The 21,417-nt window shown below is 34.0% G+C and overlaps 1 protein-coding gene across 1 annotated transcript in view; it reads left to right on the top strand.

Annotated features, from left to right (window-relative positions):
• LOC150096239 (midasin) overlaps positions 1-21,417 on the top strand; it is a 1,081,806-nt gene that overhangs the window by 39,139 nt on the left and 1,021,250 nt on the right. Inside the window, exons 5-6 of the mRNA XM_090409469.1 lie at positions 11,681-11,788; positions 17,448-17,634. Of these exons, the coding sequence (XP_090265595.1) occupies positions 11,681-11,788; positions 17,448-17,634 (295 nt within the window). The remainder of the gene's footprint in view (positions 1-11,680; positions 11,789-17,447; positions 17,635-21,417) is intronic.

Genomic DNA, 21,417 nt, shown 5'->3' on the forward strand with positions numbered 1-21,417 from the left:
CAAAAATTGGAAAAGAAGAAATATATAAAAAAATTTTTGGAAACCAAAGTCTTTGTGAGGAGACAAATATTAATTTGGCTGCATCCAGAAATTTAATAATAAGCAGCACTTGTTTATGAAGAAGAATATACACAAACAAACATGGAAATCTTGTGATGGACATAAATTCAATCAAATAGACCATATCATAATCAGTAAAAGATTTCCATGTTGGAGCTTCAGAGTAGTGGAGTGTGATAGTGACCATTTTCTAATTGGTGCTATTCTTAAGGTTAAAATAAACAGTAAATATTTTTCAACACATTTTTTTCTCAGTATATTTCTCAGTTGATTTGCAAAATATTTTTGCAAATCAACTGAGAGACAATATTAACAAACTACATAAAACAGAAGAGAGAAGAAAAGATAAAAAATAAGCAGAAATTGAAAAATATGCAGCTGGAAGAGAATGAAAATATTGAAAATATCTAGAATCATATCAAGGATAGCATAAAAATAGCAGCAGAAAACCTAGTTGGAATTCAAAGTAAAATAAAGCATAAAAAATGGTTTATTGAAGAATGTGAACTGGCAGTAAAGAAAAAGAAAAAAAACAGATAGAGGCATTTGGCTTAATAACCCAACTGATATTCATGTCACTCAGAGATACAAAGAGAGCAGCAAGGAAGCCAATAAAATAATCAGACAACAGAAAAGAAAAATTTCACTGAAGAAATCCAGAAATACTTTACAGTAGATAATCCTAGAAAATTTTTCCATGAAATTAAAAACCAAAAAACAGGCCCACCTCTGAAAACAATAATCAACAATAGCAATGGACAAACACTAGCCACTAGAGATGAAATAGCAAATAAGTGGAGAGAGGACTTTAACAAACTCTTAAATTATGATGAATCTGCTGGGTTTTTTAAACAGAATACTCATCATACTTGTCACCCAGAAATATTTAAACTTTTGCTAGCTGAAGTATAAGAAAATATAAAACATCTCAAAGGCACCAAGTACTGATGAAATAGTAGCCAAACTGATATGGGGTAAGTGAATTAACTACTCGTATATATAAGCTGGTAAATTTAATATTGGGAAAAAGAAGAGATACCTGCAGAATGGAAAGAATCTCTAATCATTCTGGTACATAAAAGGAAAACAAAAATGAATGTGAAAATTACATAGGAATATTGCTTCTGTCAGCAGGCTACAAAATTTTATCTAATATTGTACTAAAAAGAATCTTAACTTATGCTGAAGAAAATATAGGTAAATATCAAGCTGAATTTCAAAGAAATGGATCAAACAGTTGATCCATTTTTTACTGCTGGTCCATATTTTATTTATAGACTTTTAGAAAAGCATATGATAGCATTTATAGAGAAGACCTTTGAGGAGTATTAGATGAACTAAGAATACTTCATAAGGTAATATGTTTAATCAAAAATTTTCACCACTGACACCTCGAGCATGGTATTGGCTAATGGAATTAAATCTGAATTTTTTTATATTAAGACAGGATTGAAGCAAGGAGATGCCATTTTTCCTATCCTTTTTAATTTATCATTATAAAAATGTATTCAAGAAACTGTAAAAGATAAATAGAACAATAATATTAGGATGTTCAGATGATGTATGCCTTGTTGGAAAAAATATTGAAGACATTACAATAACATTTAGAAAACTCAAAACTGCTGCTGAACAATTAGGATTACAAATCAACCTGGATAAAACTGAATATTTAGGTGTATGTAGAAATCACAATCAAGGGGAAAATGACCAGTTGCCATTTATTTATTTATTCATATGAAGTTTCCTCCCTTTCTCCCCTGTCCCTATTGGGGCGAGTTGAGCCCCCTCATGATGGGGGGTTAAGTATTTATGGCTGTAGATCCGTGTGTGTTCACAGGGCCGGTTTGCCTGCTTGCGGGGGGGGGACCCTGATGTCCATGCCCAAGACCGGCTAACTTGGCTATGGCTGAGGAAGATCCTTAAGCTCCTCACGTTGGCAACAGGAATCGAATCCAGGACACTCTTTCCACAGGCATGTGGTTGCGAAGCGCAAAGCTACTAGGCTAACCGTGCGGACAGTTTGCCATTGATTACTTGAGATAATAATAGTACAGAAATAAAAGCTAGAATGCATACCTCCAATAGATCATTCACTACATAACGTGACGTCAGCGTACGTGCAATAGTGGGGGAGAGGATGGACGGCGTGACGTAATAGCACGTGAGAGTTGGCTGGACATTGAAAAGGGCGAGAAACGCCAAGAAGAAAAGAGGGAAATATAAGGAAATATAATTTGTTCCTGGATCTCCTGGGTGTTCGTCTCTTGCGGTGGTAAGGGGTGGCAGTGCCTCCGTACTGGAGGATCCGATTAAGGCAGTTGCGGGTCTCAGCGGCCGTATTCTCAGCGGAAAAAGCAAGTCTGGTCTCCACAGAAAGCCAGTTTCCTGTGAACCTATGATGCAATAAAGAACCAAATAGGGAAGATAAGTAGACTTTATTTTGTGTTTCACTGAATATGAATGAAAGATTTGTGCCACGTTGATATGTTATGGAAAAAGGACATTAATGATATAGAATAAGATTGTATTGCTATCACTTTAGAAAGCTATTGAATTTGATCTTACTGTCTGTCGCTGTGTTAAAGTTCGCTGTTATATTGAATGAAGTTAAGGATATGTTTAGAGTAAAGAATTGATAAATTATAAAGAGATTGTGAAAGATATGAATGTTATCTTGTGTAGTCTGACAGAGCTACTGAGTTTTAGAATAATTGTGATAATAATACATGAATAATGCATTAGAGAGTGTTAATATAGTTCTTACTTTAGATAGCTACTGCATAATATGTTATAAGTATGTTAGTGGGATTTAAACTAATGTTATTAAGTGTATCAACTTTTGAGATATAATAAACCTTGCTTTTGATTCTAACAAGGGCTTTCTGTGATTTCTGGAATCCGATGCACCTCTTATAAAAATGTTACGAACCTATGCGGGATATTAGAAAAGGGTAAATTTTGGCCACGTCTGCAGAGTTGATAGGTATCATTAAGTACTGTCCTGAGATTACCTCTTGGTTGTTAATATTAATAATCTAATAGCGCTAAGTGGCGCAGCGAAACAAATAAATTTCTTGGCGTTTTACGAGAAGTAAATCTCAGATACTCTGGTACTGCCTCGATCTCGAGGAAATTCCATTGTCCCTCAGAGGTACCACGTGGTACCCGATTGAGTGTATAACGGAGATATAGCACAAGGGTTGAAAATAGTTGTAATAAGAAAAAAGGCGACACAACACAGGCACTCCAACAGGAAGGCCTGGAGTGTATTACGGAATCTAGGAGGTGTGACAACATGACTACTAAAAAAGACGGATGTTACACCAAACCAAGTTGCTAACCACATGACTAGAATCTCGAGATGCCAACGTGATAGAAACCATACCATCGAAGTTAAAAGAGAAGCCAGAGACTTGAAGGCAAAACTACAAGATGAATCAGAATATGCAAGACCCTTTAGCAATGAGGAAATCAACAATGCACTAGTTGATACAAATATGGGAAAGGCCCCATATTTGTATCAACCCGGAATTTCTTATTCATGCTGACAAAAAAATACCAAAAAATGGCTCTCCCGTTTCTACTTGGAAATAATGAACATCGGCTTGTTGCCAAAGGAATTTAAGAGAGCTAAGATCATAACCCTTCCCAAAACCGGAAAATCAACTGACAACCCACAAAATGATCATCCAGTCGCACTACTAAGCTGTTCATATAAACTATTGGAAAAACTATTGTACAACCACATAAGCAACACCATCCCTGAACATGTTCCGATAGAACAGGCAGGCTTTAGGCCCAATTGCAGTTGTTGTAACCAGGTTCTGGTGCTGAGATCATTCATTGAAGTGGGCTTTCAGCAAAACCTAAAGATTTCTGTAGTTTTCCCTGATTTAACTGCCGCATATGACACTGTCTGGAGAGAGAGAGGGCATACTGTATAATTAATGAATACTACTGTGCCAAAGAACAATACAGCATTGTTAATAATATGCTCAGCATTAGATATTTCTATGTTATCCTTGGAGAAAATATCAGTAATCAGAAGAAACTCAACAACGGCTTACCGCAAAGCTCAGTACTTCCCCCCCCCTCTTATTTAACCTATACATAGCTGACCTACCAGATACAGTATCTAGAAAATTCTGCTATGCAGATGACATAGCATTAGCCACCAGAAATAGAGAACTAAGACAAACAAAGAAAACTCTCACAAACGACCTTGCTGCTATGCATACCTACTTTAAAAAATGGATACTGCAACTAAGCCAAGGTAAAACTGAAGTATTAACATTCCATCTCAGCAATAAACTGGCACATGACGAGCTGAACATCCGATTTGGAAATTCAGTTCTACACCATAACAAATATCCTAAATACCTAGCAGTTACACTTGATCGCACCTTATCATATAGGAAACACGCTGAAAACACAGCTGAAAAAATAAGAACTAGAAACAACATCATCCAGAAATTATGTGGCACTTCTTGGGGTGCAGCAGCAACCACATTACGAACATCCGCACTCAAATTGTTTTTTTTCATTGGCTGAGTACTGCGCTCCAGTTTGGCTCAACAGCTGCCATACCAAACTAATTGACTGCCAGCTTAACACCACAACGTGACTTATCACTGAAACCATAAAAACAACTCCTGTTTACTGGCTCACAATGCTGGGAGCCAGTAACTTAATACCACCAAACCTACGAAGACACGATGTTCTACTACGAGAATATGATGAAATACTCAGAAATACTGAATTGCCTATACACAACGACATACTAGAGCTACAGCTCAACAGACTGAAATCAAGAAAGGCTCCTCTCCGTGAAGCTAAACACCTGAAAACGACCAACTACAATACCAAAGAACAATGGAAATGAATGTGGAGCATAAATACCAATGCCCAACTCGAAACTTGGTTTGATAGGTATTATCTCAACATCTCGGGTATGGAACTGAGCCGAAATACATGGATAACACCGAATAGGATTCGCACCAAACATGGAAGAGGTGAAAGCTCTCTGTACAAGTGGGGAAAAATTCCCTCACCGGAAAGTGACTGCGGGCACCCGAATCAATCAATCCACCACATTTCTTCTGAGTGCAGTCTTCGTGCATACACAGGCCAAAGAAACGACTTCCTTGAGGCGACAACGCCTGCTATAGACTGGATCAGACAACTTGATCTTATTATATAAGTGTTTTGTTTTATTCTAATTGTTTGTCACTTACTTTTTACATATTTATTTTGATTTATGTACCTTCATAACTGCATGTAGATTGCCATGCACTAAATAAATAATAAAATGTATTACTATCAAGATAATATCCTGTATGTAAAATGTCGTTTTCTTTATTATAACTTATTCTTATTTATTTATCTGTTTTATTTATCTACATTCTTACTTAAACTTATTCCCCCCCCCCCTCTTTTCTTTGGTTAGTTAGACCTCATGTTGTAAGTCTATCTAACATGACAGTCCCTGAGCAATCGCACACTATCAATTAAGAAATTTATTTGATCTTTTTATGTTTGAAAGTCAGACGAGAATATAACAAAAAATTAGTTAATACTTCTATACAATATCTTTATATGCAAGTCGTGACTCGTTACTGTATTCTACTCCCGCAGGCTCGTTAATATTTTCAGGATAGTGCATTGGCTAAGGAATGAGAACCAGGTAATTACAAAACAAAAACATGTTTATTATCAAACTAAAAGATATACAGAGCATCTAAAAGTTAATAAAAGATTAACTTAATCAAAAGCACTTTAACACACAAAACTACTTGCTATCTGAGCAAAAGAAACTATAGTGCGTTCAGTAACAGAAAACCTATTGTGCCTTGAAATAAAAGTGTCTTATATGACACAACTTGGCTTACAATCATGCCTAAATATTCCAGGAGGAATTACATTAACTTTCTTCCAACACATTCAATACTTAAATGATACTAATTCAGACACTATCACAAGCAACCTGTGAATTAGACATACTTAACGATACATATTTTTCCCTAATTTCACATTCAATTTACCTGCCAGTTAACAAGTAACCTTTCTCAATCCTTTACGATTTCGAGTTACATTCACATAACATACTATAGCAAAATAATGATTTACTTGCTAACAATCTCGAGAGGAAAGCCCGACTTACATTCCATAACACACATTGAAACTGGAACATCTTCCGTCCAGTCAATCCTTGAGAGCTTTCCTTCGTCAGATGCGCTGGGGTTCTGCCATAGCTACCCAGAGCCTAGAGAGAGTTGGCGACGGAGAAACATCAGCCACCGGCGGTGGGAAGAATGATTCTCCTGGATTGAGGTAATTAGAGCCCCGTAGACCTCGCAGGTGAAGAGCCAAGCAAGAGACCAAGGATCAAAAAAAGCCCAGAACCACGTGCTGCATTGTCTTTTATTCCATTTTCAGTCCTTTGTTCTTAATTAATAATATTCCAGGATTAGCCAGAAGCAATGAAAGAATTGACATCATTGCTGCCTGACTGTACAATTTCGGTGGTATTCAGCGCTAATCCGGCTTGACTCCTCTTAAGCTTTTACCAATAAGTCTAACGTGCAGGTGTATTCTAACAGCAAATTCTTCTTTTATATTTTTACATCTTACTAAGCACATTTTTTTCTTATAAACTCAGACAAAAAAATTGTAAAATCTTTAGCGAAAATTCTCTTAAAGAAATACTTTCTCGCGAGATTTTACACTGCACACCCTCTGAGGGTACATGTTAGGTATTTGATGATGTGGATGTGAGAGCCTGGACAAGCAAAATTTACATAACTGGCTTTGCAGATGGACCAGACCAGAATGCTTTACAGCCAATAAGGCAAATTTACAGCATTTAGTCTATTCAGATATAGATTTGTTTTTGTTGCGTGCTGCCTTGTTCACTTGTGGGAAAGCCTTGACACACATAGTTGTTGGGAATTTTGGTCAGAATTGAGTATTGAACAGCATGAAGGTCTTGAGTGAACAGCAAGACCTTCATGCTGTTCACTCTTATCATGTATTTAGGTTAGGACAATGCAATCAGTAGTGGGAACATAGAAAGGAATAGGAGAAGTTCTGGCATAACATGACCGAATCGAGGGCTGCTCATTTGGTTCTCATGTAATGCCAGAGACCAAGAATGGCTGGGTGAGTTGTTTACTCCACAATGAAGTAACTTGGACAAGATTGTTAAGTTACCAAGAAGGATATTGACATTTACTGTGTATTTTTTGGAGGAGAATTTTAAGATGGCATCGGGATGGTGAGGATTGCCTTATATTCTTGTTGGTAGGTGGACTGGACTGTTTGTATTAGGTCATGCTAATGGTAAATATATCTCAGCACTATAACCACTTGATCACTAGAGTTAGTGAAGCCAGGTTGAGTTGTGAATGAAGTTCATAAGGAATGTGACTTTGCTATTTGGATATTTCAGAAAATGAAGCTTTTAGATATAGGTAGTCATTGAAATCAGAGCGATTATCAGAACTCAAAAGATAAAAAAAATACTGGAAATAAATGCAAAAAAAAAAATTGGTTAAGAAATAAAAAATACAGCAGATGACTGCAACAAAATTTGGTTAACAAATTTTGAGGCAGAGAGATTGAAAAGAGGAGATTTGACGTTTCTATTCTCTGACATGGGATCTCAATTCTGATGAATACCAGAAATATCTACACCTGAAGGAACTGTGTAAGGTGTAGTTTGGGGTAGTCGTTGCACTCACTGACTTGGATTCCTTCAGGAATAACTGGCCTAGTTTGGATGACTGTAAGTGGTGGTGCATTCATTTGTTTGCTGTTAAGGCTGTGGATATGGAAGTTTTTGCAAGAATTATTAAGGTTTGTATGTGTGTGTGTTGGGAAAAGCAGCATTCGGTTTCTGTTGTTTATTTTGAATTATTCAAAATAAGATTGAGTTTTTATTTATTTATGACATAAAATGTCAAATAAATCATTTCAGTCTTACTTTCAGTGGGAAACAGGAAACAAAGGCTTGATATAGGCAGGTCAGAGTAGGGAGGGTGGTCGAATACTGCAACCTACTTCTGAGCCAGTGATGTCTGGCACATTGTCATGTAACAGCTGTCATCCACACTGATTTGGCAACAGTTCTTTTCTTCTATAATGAATTCCTTATGGATTATTCTCTTGTGATTGAAGAATGCTCTCAGTATGCTTTTGATATATGCAATTTCTAAAAATCAACTTTACTGAGAATGCATACTGGCATTCTTAATATTAATCAGCAATAATTTGCTAGCAAATGGCATGCATTGTTCACAGGGAGGATTGTTTTCTCCTTTCTCCCCCATGTCATCTACTTGAAGGATCATTGTTAAATCCTCTCTGCCTTTTTTTTTTTTTTTTTTATAATGCTTAAACTCAAAATGTTTCTGTTTGGGAGAGTGTCTCATCTCCATAAGCTATTTGTAAGGTTTCGATGTGATTTTTCTTAGCTGTATACAAACATTGATATTGATCTGTTGTTAGATTTTTTTGGTTTTTGACAGCAATGGTAAACATGCTGCACAAAGAATGTCCATATAGAAATGGAACTTGAAGTTTATCAGTTTGGGTTAGTGGGACCGGCAAAGTCACCCTTCTATGCTTCTCTAACACCCTCTCTTGGAGTGATACTCATGTTAGATATCTCTTTTTTAAATTTATTTTCATTGCTGTATACTGTGTATGGTATCTTCTTCTTTGAGTGCCATCTCCTATCAGAGTTCGGCGACCACCTTGGCAAATTTTGAGTGATTCTCAGCCACTCTGAATAGTCCCTCAGAGCTCATGCCAGTCCACTGTCTGATGTCTGCCAGCCAAGATTTTCTTCATCTTCCTTGTCCTCTTCTTCCATTTATCTTTCCTTTTATAATCAATTGAAGTGTCTTATATTTTTCATTATGAAGTAGGTGACCAAGATATGCTGTTTTCCTTCTTTTTATGGTATCTAAAAGTTCACGTGATTTCCCCATTTGTTCGAGTACTTCCTGATTGGACGTTTTTGCTGTCCATGGGATTTTTAACATTCGTCTGTATAACCACATCTCGAAGGCTTCAAGTCTTTTTATTGATGTCCAAGTTTAAGGTCCAAGTTTCTGCACCGTACAGCTATACAGACCATATATAGCATTTAACCATGCGTACTCTAAGCTCTAAGTTTAAACTGCAGTTACACAGTGTTGATTTCATCAAGAGAAAATTTTTTCTTGCCATTTCAATTCTAACTTTTATTTCTATTTCTGGATTGCAATCTTCATTTAATCAGCATCCGAGATATTTAAACTTTGCCACTCTTTCTCTTTGTTTTCATTTAAAGAAAGTGCTGAATTAAAAATTGGTTTCTTACTTATGACCATGAATTTAGTTTTGGTGATATTTATTTTTAATTCCATTTTTTCACTCTCTTCATTTATTAGTTCCAGAAGATTTTGAAGATCTTGAATATTGCCAGGAGAGCTGTGTCATCAGCATATCGGATGTTACTGACGATTTCACCATTTACACTAATCCCCTTCCTTCCTTCCTTCCAAGACTTTTTGAAATATTGCTTCTGAGTATATGTTAAAAAGAAGAGGTGACAGCATACATCCTTGCCTTACTCCTCGTTTGATGTTAATGGAGTCTGTAATAATGTCATCAACTTGAATCAGATGCCTTTTGGTTCCAATATAAGTTTTGAATGATCCTGATGTCTTTACCATCTAATCCAATTCCTTTTAATAGTACAATCATTTTAGCATGTTGGGCTTTGTCAGATGCTTTCTCGAAGTCGATGAAGCAAATGAATATTTCCTTGTTTTGGTCAATATATTTTTGGAATAAGATCTGAGAACAGAAAAGCGCCTCTCTTGTTCCCAAACCGTTTCTAAAGCCGAATTGGGTATCACTGATGGTATAAGGAATTTATATGCTTAACACATTCACTGCCAACTACGAGTATACTCATAGTTGGTATATGAGCCTCACAAGCCAACTACAAATATACTATTATGTTGGTAATCGACATACATTACTGACCTCCTATGCCAAGCATGAGTTAATCCGGATTAAGCAAGTTAATTTTACTCGGATAGTATAAGCATGTTAATTTTGACCCTTGGCTTGCGAATAAAGCAGAGAGCACGTCTAGGGGCTTGGTAGAAGGAAAATAATTTCAGCAAAAGTATAGTATATTACAAGAGGTATTGTTTCATAAACTGTGTATTTATTAATGCAAATAAAGCAATTTTTTGAAGTTTTTTCAACATATACATATATTTATATACGATATATCATCATCTGAGTCATCGCTAGAGTCGTCTGTAGGATTATAATCATCTTCAGAATCGGAACCAAATAATTCATTCCATTCATCATCACTCATATTAGCTTAAACTTCTAATTCTTCATCACTAAGCTTTCTTTTACTGCCATGGCGTAATTGAAGGTTTTTATTTAGATAATTTTAAATAATTGTAAGACTAGATGCAATCAACCTTACTGCACTGAATGCTGAATGTTATTGACTCTGAACTCAAGTTACACAGTCGTCAGCGCATGTAAGACATAGGTTGGGGATGATACGAGATTACTCGTAGTTGCCGTATGAAACAAAATTCTGTCTGATAAGCCAGCTACGAGATAACTCGTACTGACCTTGTAGAAATGAAAGTGCTTGGCATGTGGTAGCGAACATGTTAAGTTGCTGAGTTAACAATTAGAATCGAAGAATGTATAGGAATATGGTTAAATGTAAAATCAAGTGAAAGCAAAGGTGCTTGCCATCCCTAATGTCCTCGATATCGAAATCAGAAATGTTTACTTGGTTAGTTATTCAGATGATAATAAATAAATAAAATAAACCCACTTTAAATTGAATTACTAAATTTATATAAACTAAGTTTGTATAAATCATTGTTAAAAAGACAGAAGCTGTGAAAATGGCAGGAATATGCTAAAGATTAATGGAGAACTGATAGAAAAAGTGTTAAATTTTGTTGCTCTTTAGGCATAACTTTTAATGAAGGTGGTAAATTAAATTTCCAAATATACAATGGAATAAATAAAGTCAGTATAGTGGGAGCCAGTTGAATAAATTGATATGGAATAAGAGAGAATTAGCCAGAACACTAAACTAGCAATATATAATACATTGTTTAAATCAGTTTTAAGTTATGAATCTGAAAGAGTTGGATTACGAAATAAAATATTTGATTGCAGATCCCAGAACACTGATATGAGAAATATAAGAAAAATTGAGAAGTGAACAGATGGTATCAATGGTAGGATCATATATTAAGATATTAGAAACTTAACATCATTAGCTTCCTAGAATGTATAAGCAGATCTAATCCAGGACATTTTTTTTTTCTTCAAGATAATCCCATACTTAAGAGGTTGTTCAACCTATAACATATTAGTACTATGAAAGGACAAAAACTTAAGCAAACAATTTTAAATATTTGATCTGTATATTGTATACTGTTTAGACAGCTGTAAAAAAGAATGAATGAAGATTGAGTTAGAATGAATTGACCAGTGTTTTCATATTTTATACATATTAATTTGGGAGTAAAATAAAAGTAAATTGTTGTGATTAATTTTTTCCTCCTCTGCTCCTTAGGTTGGCTTGCCACTGTCTTGCATTAGTCACTGGAATGGGGCATTCTCAACTTCATTCCTTATTATGTAAATACATTCCTGATAACCAGGCAGTATGCCTAAAAATTAGGTAAGTGTTATTAGAAAGAAAGGATAATAAATATTCACTACTAGTTTTTGATTAAATAATGAAACAGGGCCTTTAAAATTAAAAAAAAAAATCATAGTGACTTTTTGCAAAAATACGACCTTTGAAGCATGAAATTTACTAGTTGAATTTCTTAAAAAGCAGTGAACTCTGCTTGTATTCACCTTTTAATAATACATTTAATTAGGGTTCTGTAGGCCTGACAGCTGTTTCAAACTTTTAAATCAGTTCAGGCAGAAATCTTATGAGAGCAAAAATCTGCTTATCATTGTCATAAAATCTCATATTTGAAAGTCTTAACTTTTTGTAAGTGAACTCTTGGCTGTCATAAAACATAGATGAAAAGAGCTTTCAAGGCTTTATTTGACATTGAAATTATTAAAATAAAGGATAATAAATGTCCATTTCTGTTTTCAAGCAAAGAATGTATATTATCATTTATTTTAGTAGTTTTTGTTGCCAAATGAAGCCTTTTAGGTATGTTTTTCATCTGTCTTAGCTAATCATTCAGGACAGATTTCTGTATTGTCATTTATTGATTGACTCCACCATGGCCATTGGTTTCATCGTAACTAGTACTTTTTTAGGAATATTATGCAATAGTATTGCATTGGCACCTTTGTTAACAGTGAAACATGTTAACAAAGGTTAACACTGATGTGGTACATTTAGAAATTTGTAATATTCGGTCATTTTTTAATACTTTTATGTAGTATTCAAATAAGAATAGTTATTTGATGAAATTTGCATTTTTTTTCACTGTCTATTGCTAAGATATTTGTTTTATAAAACTTTAGCCATTTTTAGAATTTTAAATTACTTTCATGTTTACATACTAACATGTTTACTCCAGACTATGTTTCACACAAGTTGTGCTTCAGGCAGACACACTTTTACAAATTGTTAAATATATGTAGCATGCCAATTTCAGTATTTCTTTCCTGTAACTTTTATTTCTAAAATTTTGGAAACATCTTAATGTTATATAAAAGCTCAAAACATTATTTACCTTTGAAAAATTTCATTACATAAACTGGTTGGTTTTTTCCAACTAGTGAAATACATATGAATGAGTAAATTTCCTTATATGTATTTTGAGATATTAGCAAGTGTTGCATTTAGTGTGCTACAAAAAAACGTTTACTTTGTTTGGCTAATGACTGTGGTATGATGTTTTTCACCATTTAGGGTTGTTTGCATTCCAGATTTTTCTAATTACACTAAATATGTTAATTACTCTACTCTAAATACACTAAATAAGTACATTGATATGAAACTATTTGTTTTGCTGGCATCTGTGCAGTATGGTGTCTCTGGGGGTGGGGATGTTTTTCGTTATTACGTACAGGAAGCACATGACAAATTCTCATGTCCTGCAAAATCAAGTACACCATGTGAGGTTGATACATCCCTGTCATGAATGTGTTAAATAAATCATTAATTTTATTAGATTTTTTATCCAACTTTTGCCGATGTCCTATTCATCTAAAAAGGAATACAAAGATTATCTTGAACAAATTGCAGGACATAAAGCTACTGTAAAACTAGTTGCAGAAATAAAAAATGAAAAGAATTACTTGTTTCTTTTCACTTTCCACAGTTAAGAAGTTAAAAACAATTGAAAAGTGAGCAAAGAGTTAACCATAGAGATGTCAAAGATTGTTTTTGCTTCTGATAGTATCAGCATCCATCAAGAATAACTTATGTGAAAGACTGGCTAAATTGCTGCTGGACTGTTGATTAAAAAAAAAAATAATAATAACTCTCTGCAAAGTATAAACAGTTAAATTATCAAAATAGGAGATTTAGGTGTGCATTTTATAAACAAATTGGAACTCTTGGGGTGTAAAAAAAAGATGGGCATGAAAACGCCTAAGGAATGAGCAAACAACAAAGCTGCTTATTTTGGTGGCAGCAACAGCTACTTGTCTTTAAGAAGGAAAATTTTTGATTATAAGTTATTTGCAGGACATAAAGCTGCTGTAAAACTAGGTTGCAGAAGCCAAGAAATAGTCCCTTGGAAATCCGTGTTTAAAAGTTTATCTTGGTAAAAATTAATAGCAGTAAAAGTTTTTCACTGCATAAAGGGGGCCAAAGAAAATCAGTCTTTTCATCATTTTGAATCATAGATTGAACTACAAGAATTAAATATGATTGACAGAGTTCATATTTTTCATTCAGCTACCACTTATTAACATCTTGAACCACATAATTAATGAAATGAGAAAAAATTTGGCTAATAAAATCGTCACGTCGAACAGTAAAATTTTGATAATAATTGATGAGCCAACCACATTAAGTTACAAACTCGCTTTAATTTTACATTCAAGCTTGTATATTGGACAGTGGAATGAACTCTGCTGTAAATTTGTTTTTGAACTTACAAGGGGTCACTGCAAACAAGATATTTGATTCTTTGCTCAAGCCATTTAAATCTTATTTAGTTAGTGTCACGTGATGTGTTGGTGCAGCTGTTATGATGAATAGCAAAAGTGGAGTCACCAAACTAATGAAAGAACAGTCCCTTCATTAATTGTGTGGCATTGCGCTATTCACCAGTTAGAACTATCACTTGGTGAAACTGTAAGGTCTCTTGCAGGTATTGATAGATTCGAAGCATTTATTAATGTATTTTATGTTATGCATATTGTGTCCCTAAAAATTTTCGAGTATTGCAGGTGTCTGCAAACTCACTTTAATTGTGCTGTTTTAATTGTATTGTTAAAAATTGAATGAATTTTAAGCATTTGATGGGTAACATCGTGTTTCCAGTCTGTTTCAGTTGTTTGGAATAATTATGAGGCATTAGTTAATTATTTTCAGAAAGCCAAGAATGATTTGAATGGAGACCAAAAAGAAAGATGGACATATGAAGGACTATAGAAAAAAAAAAAATTAAAACGACAAACTTTATATTAGACTTAGATTTGATCCATGATACTCTTCACGAGTTATCAAAACTTGATTGTGGACTGTAGATTGACAGTGAATGGAAAAATAGTTATTGCACAACTTCTAAAAGCAGGTGGGGAAATTATCTACAAAATCTGAGCAAAACTATTTACCTTATGTCTGAAGAAAAATGATGTACCAAGAACATGTAAGAAGGCTACCCTAATTCTGATACATTAAAAAAAATTAAAAAAAAAAGTAGAAGACTTTTTTTTTACTACCTACTGACTACTGACCCATCAGTCTATTGTCAGTGGTTTACAAAGTGTTTACAAAAGTCTTGGCTCAGGCTTTGTACAACTCTAGACCTAGCACCACCAAAAAAAAAAACAGGCAATCTTTTGAAGTAGCTTTAGTATAATGACTGTATTCAAGTTATACAACAGATTTTCAAATAGTGTAATGAATATCAGTTATCATTATGTCTTAGTTTTATTGATTATGAGAAATCTTTTGATTCAGTAAAAACTCGTGCAATACTTAAAGCATTACGAAACCAACAAGTGGAAGAGTCGTATGTCAGGACCATGAAATCAGCTTACACAAATGCAACAGCAGCAATTCATTTGAATTGAAACATCCCTGCCGTGAAAATACAGACAGGTCTAAGACAGGAGTGATACAATATCTCCAAAATTATTTACAACATGCCTTGAAGAAATATTCAAACTTCTTGATTAGGAAGAGAAATGTCTGAAAATAAAAGGAAGATATTTAAGCTTGCAGAGGACATAGTGATCTTTACTTCATCTGTGCATGAATTACAGACTCGTAGCCTTAAGAAGAACCAAATTATGTTCAGTAGCTAGCTATGTCCAACCAGAAATAATAAAAATCAATAATGATGAAATTAAACAACTAGATCATTACATATACTTAGAACAACAGATATCATCAATAGAATAAAATATGGATGAAATTAAAAGATGCACAATGCTTGTATGGAAAGCATTTGGAAAATTACAGTCAATATTAAAAAAAAAAAAAAAAAAGCCAACTACCATTGCCTGAAGAGAAAAGTTTTTAAAAAATGTATTCTTCCTATATTGACATATGGCTGTGAAACATGGAAACTAAATGCAAAGGAAATTCAAAAATTAAGCACAACACAATTTAGTAATGCAGTCAACTGGATACATGATTTATGCAACAAAATCTGGAAGACTGGAAGATGGCCAAATGACTGGACTAATTTCACCATTATCCCAATCTACAAGAAAGGCAATCACAACAAATGTGAAAACTACTGCACCATTGCCCTTATCTCACATACCAGCAAGATTTTACTACACATTATTAAGGAAAGATTACAAAGTTTTATAGACCATCAGATCTCAGAAGAACAAGCAGGATTCAGAAAAGGTCGAGGAACTAGAGATCATATATCTAACATCAGACAAATAATATAAAAAACAAGGGAATTCAACTTAAGCCTTTATCTGTGCTTTATACATTACTCCAAGGCCTTTGACTGTATGAGATGGGATATTTTATGGGACATCATGCAAGAACCAGGAATACCAACCATCTAGTAACCTTCATAAAGAACTTATATCAACAAAATCAAGCAACAGTAAGAATTGAAAACTCAGTGTCCCCTGCATTCCAATTTGAAAAAGGTTCAAGACAAGGATGCATACTCTCACTATTACTATTCAACCTTTACAGTGAAACTATAATGAAAAGATCTCTAGAAAAGTGGAATGGGGCATTAAATTAGGTGGCTGAACAATCACTAACCTATGATATGCAGATGACACAGTGATAATAGCAACAAATGAACAGGAATTAAAATCCATCCTAAATCAATTAGATTGGGAAAGCTTAAGCCATGGTTTATGAATAAATCAAGACAAAACCAAAATAATGGTTTTAAACAATGCAGAAGAGAAAGATGTAGAAGGAATTGAAATTGTCGGCAATTTCAATTACCTTGGAGTGATAATAACAAAAAAAGACAGATGTAAAAAAGAGATAAGAAGAAGAACAGCACTAAGAAAGTGATGACTGAATTAACTAAGATCTGGACAGACAGGTGCATCTCCAAAAAAGACCAAAATTAAGCTTGTAGAAACCTTAATTATTCAATTTTTCTCTATGCTTCTGAATCTTGGACAATGACAAAAGATGACATAAGAAGAATTGAGTCGTTCAAGCTCTGGTGCTGGAGAAGATTGTTAAGAGTGTCTTGGACAGAAAAACGAACAAACAAAAGTATCCTAGAAGAACTGAATATCCACACAAGACTGATAAACATAATTGACAAGAGAATAGTGCAATATTTTGGACACATATGTAGAAGGGAAGGCAACTGCCTGGAAAAAATAATCATCCAGGGTGAAACATGTGGGAAAAGAAAAAGAGGAAAACCACCCTATAATAGGTGGATTAACCAAATATCAAGAATCACTGGACTTAAACTAGAACAATCAATAAGAGAAGCACAGGAGAGAAAGAAATGGCGAAGCATCATCGGGAAGGTCACGAGTCCTCAGACACGAGGAGATCTGAGAGAGAGAGAGAGATTAGGTAAGTTCTAGTTAGTTTCATTTCACTCCATATGCAGCTTTTAATGCAAGACTGTGATACATCAAGAAATTTAGACTGTTTGGTTTGCCTTTGTGCATGCTTTGCTACTGTCTAAATGGATATATTTATTAACAACACATTTTCCTTGTTTTCTTTATAGATATTATGGTGTGTTTCAGCATACACTAGCCCTAGAACATGTATCTCCTTGTGTACTTAATCTGCCTGAAGAGAAAAGCAGTGGTTTGCAAACACACACCCGAGGACGATTACTTGATTCAGATTGCTGTGAAAGTGTTGCTTCTGTCTGTGGGGTCCTTCTTAACAGGATAACAGGCAATGATAAGGTAAATATATATATATATATATATATATGTTAATAATAAAATTCATTACAGTTGACTCTCACTGAAGCAAACACCATTATAAACTACCAAAACATCCCAGCTGATACTCACATAAGCATGTTGCTGTTCTAAAAATAAATAAATGAATCAATATATCAAACTTTCCACTATAACATTATTTCTGTGGTCTCTACACATTTGCCAGTGTGAGAGTCAACATTAATTTTCTACATTAAAAATTCTATATGTATAACTGGAAATGACCAGTTAAGAATTAATTTCTTTCTTAAAGTACAAACTTGTTATCTGTACATGAAATTGCTGGAATTGACTAGAGAAAAAGGATGCTACCCAATTACAGAAGGTGACAGGTAGACCAAAGGATGGTAAATTGCTGAGTAGACCTTAATACCAGTCACGACTTAATGCCAAGGGTGACAGCACGTTTCCCCAAATCTTTCCAGAGGCACATCTCAAGTGATGTAAATTATGAGACCAACCATGGATCTAGCATGATGGAATTCATACTGGTAGTCGTTCATTAACTTGAAGGTTCTTGGTAGCAGAGAGGTTGATTGTTTGATAACTTTCTCCATTATTTTGGAGAGGATTTGTGTTCATTTGAAGTAGTTGGATATCACATTTTTATCTCCCTTTTTTTTTTTGGAATAGGTGGATATATATATTTGCTTCCATGCATTGCAACAAATGATTTTAACCCTTTTTTTTAGTATATATATATATATATATATATATATGATTTTTATGGGTCTGGCTCAGAAAGTATGTTTTTAAAAATTTTCATTTGCTTGATTAGAGTGCAGTATTTAGCTAAGGGAGTGTTTTGAAATCACTCCATTAAGCAATAAGTGATCCAATATTTTTATCGAATTTACCATGGAGCTGTATTTTCAGTATTGGTAAATTAATATTGTTACTGAAGATCGAATCACAGTGTTTTTTTGTTTTAGTAAGGCAGTGGCAAAGCTGCTTCCTACATCAGTAACCTTGTCTTCAGCATATGCTGCTGTGGATTGAATATTTTTTTCTCATTACCTTCTAGGAGTACTTATGGTGTTTGCATAATACTTGTTCTAGCACGTCTGGCAAGAATTATTTGTACTACATTTGGATACTCTGTTGATCCATTGGAGTGTTGAATTGCACTGTTCTTGGGTATCTGATGGTATATTATCAAACAGTGAATTCTGTGGTAGGGAGTGTACCCGAATACACTAACCATTAATTGTTTTTTAACCACTGAAGAATTGTTAGAATGACTTTATTTTTTCTTCATATTATGTTTTTGCTTCTATTTCATTCATCATCATCATCAAATTCCTGACATGTATTCTCAAGGGGTGTACAGGATATGATAGTACTACATGAAAAATTTACATCATTACTAACTTCCTATCTACAATTTTCCTCCAAACCAATCTGTTACCTGTCAAGACTCCAACGTTATTCTTATATTTCAATCTTCTAAGGTACTTTTTACTGTATCAATCCACCTATATCTTGGTCTTCCTCTGGGTCTTTTTCCTGCCAATCTGGCAGAGAACATTTGTTTTGCTAACCTTTCCTCTCCTATTCTGTTTAAGTGACCATACCACCTGAGATTAGCTCTGTTGATAACATTCCTGGATGCTAACAATGTCAACCTACTCAATAGCTAAAATGTTTTACTTGTTCTATAGGTTAGTCAAATAAAGACTAACCATTCAGAATGCTTCTGCATATTTCCATTGTCTTTGTCTTGTTATTGCTGACCTTTATACCATATCTATTACAACAGTTATTCATTTTCATCCGGGAATCTTGCAGACTTATAGCGGATTTATTTCGAAGTATAACATCATCCGCATAAAGCAAAGAGCTGAGATGACCATCTCCAATTTTGATAACAGGTTTAATACCACTTTCCTTCATAATGTGATCCATATAGATAATGAATAACAGAGGCGATAATGTACATCCTTATCTGACACCAGATTTAACATTAAACCATCTTCCTGTACTTCCTTCAGTTCTAACTGTTGACTCACATCTCAAATAAAGACTAAGTATTGCTTGATATAATGCCTCATTCGTTTTATATTTATTAACCCTCCTAACTGGCCAAGGTGGATGAAATAGCAAGACTACCCCAGACGTTTTCATGGATCAAAACTTCATCGGCATTCTATCTTTTATCAAGTATTTACCCTCCTCTGCTGTTAATCCTTAACGGCGATTTGAGAGCCATTAGTGGATTAACTGTGGTCGAGCGACTTTTGTGTCACTTGTCTTTACATGTACTCCGTTACTTCGAATTTTCTTCACTGTACTTGGATATTTGATCGTGTTTTTTTTTTTTTTTGCTAAAAAATTTATTTATTGTGTCTCTTTCCAAAAATAGAAGTTTTACATCTGCCAAAATAAATAATCAATCCTGAAATGGCCATAGATCAGCTTTTGCAACGAATATACTTTAGTAATAGTCAATTTGCTCCACTTTACTGACAATATAGATTCTTTTTCGCGAATTTTCAAATATCTGTGTATGTTTAAAATATTTTGTCAAATGTTTATATTTTTAAATAACATTTAGTGAAATAAATATGACATTTTGCTTTCTTTCTTTGCAAAATAACTTTATATGGATTGTCACATTTCAATTTCAGGAAAGATTATTATTTTTTTTTTTTATGAACAACAAATGATTATAAACTGCATTACTCGGTTTCTGATATTGTGTCTTTTTTAGTATCAAAAATTTATACTTAATGCTAAATTTATACTATATTTTATCAGAGACTCTTTGCCTTCTTCTTTTGCTGAAAATTGCAACATAGGTTTTTTTTTTTTTTTTGTAGGATGCACATTACTATAATATCCAGTGCTTAACCACTGTAGATATGTTGAAAATATAATAGGAAGGATATCCTGTGTGGAATGATTAAAAACGTATGCACATTTTTAGAATTTTTTACTGCAATCTCCCCTCTCCTGTCCTGGAACTGAGTTGCATAACTACTTTAAATTTCTATAACTTTGAATACTTTCAGACGTATTCAAAATCTCTTATTTCAGTTTATCGTTTTGACAAAAGAAATAAAGCAATAATATTGTTGTATATCGAAGCTTCTAATTCTGTACTCTTTCTTTGAATCTGAAATCAGCAGTCTGCTGAAGTTATTCTAAGATTTAGAAATACTATGCTGTATTTTCAACATGTAAAACTGTATACCACACAAAGAAATTTCATTTGTGTTATTTTTGTTTCTTTTTTTTTAAAAAAAATCTAAATATTACTACTTCTATTTCTGCTGATTGCTATTTCTGAAATACGTCTTAGAAATGCTGGACAATAATCCTCTTAGCTAGAGGAAAAGCTAAAAGTCTTAGATTACTCTTTTGAGAAACACAAGACAGAAAGTTTCCGAGAAGTCGCACTAAATTGCCTCAAGCAAGAATGTCTTGTTTTGTTTTCTATTGTTCAGATATCCTAACACAGTAAAACTGACATTTCTTTTACAGGCTGATGAAGTATTTATGCCAAAAATGATTTCTTTATTTATTGTGATCAGTTTCACTTTTATTATTGAAAAATTCTAAATTATTTGATAATTATCTTGAAAAAAATTACTGCTATTGCTGCTGCTGCTCTTGCTTGCCATCTCATTATCTCATAATCAGTAACAAGTTGTAGACTAATGGAGATTACTACCCCCCCCCCCCCCCCCACACACACACTGGGAACTAGATCAAAAGAACATGCCCAGAAGGCAGCATGCTAAA

Source organism: Typopeltis vanoorti, chromosome 19 (assembly GCF_054136105.1).
Source record: "Typopeltis vanoorti isolate ZY-2024b chromosome 19, IOZ_Tvanoo_1.0, whole genome shotgun sequence".
NCBI lineage: Eukaryota > Metazoa > Arthropoda > Arachnida > Uropygi > Thelyphonidae > Typopeltis > Typopeltis vanoorti.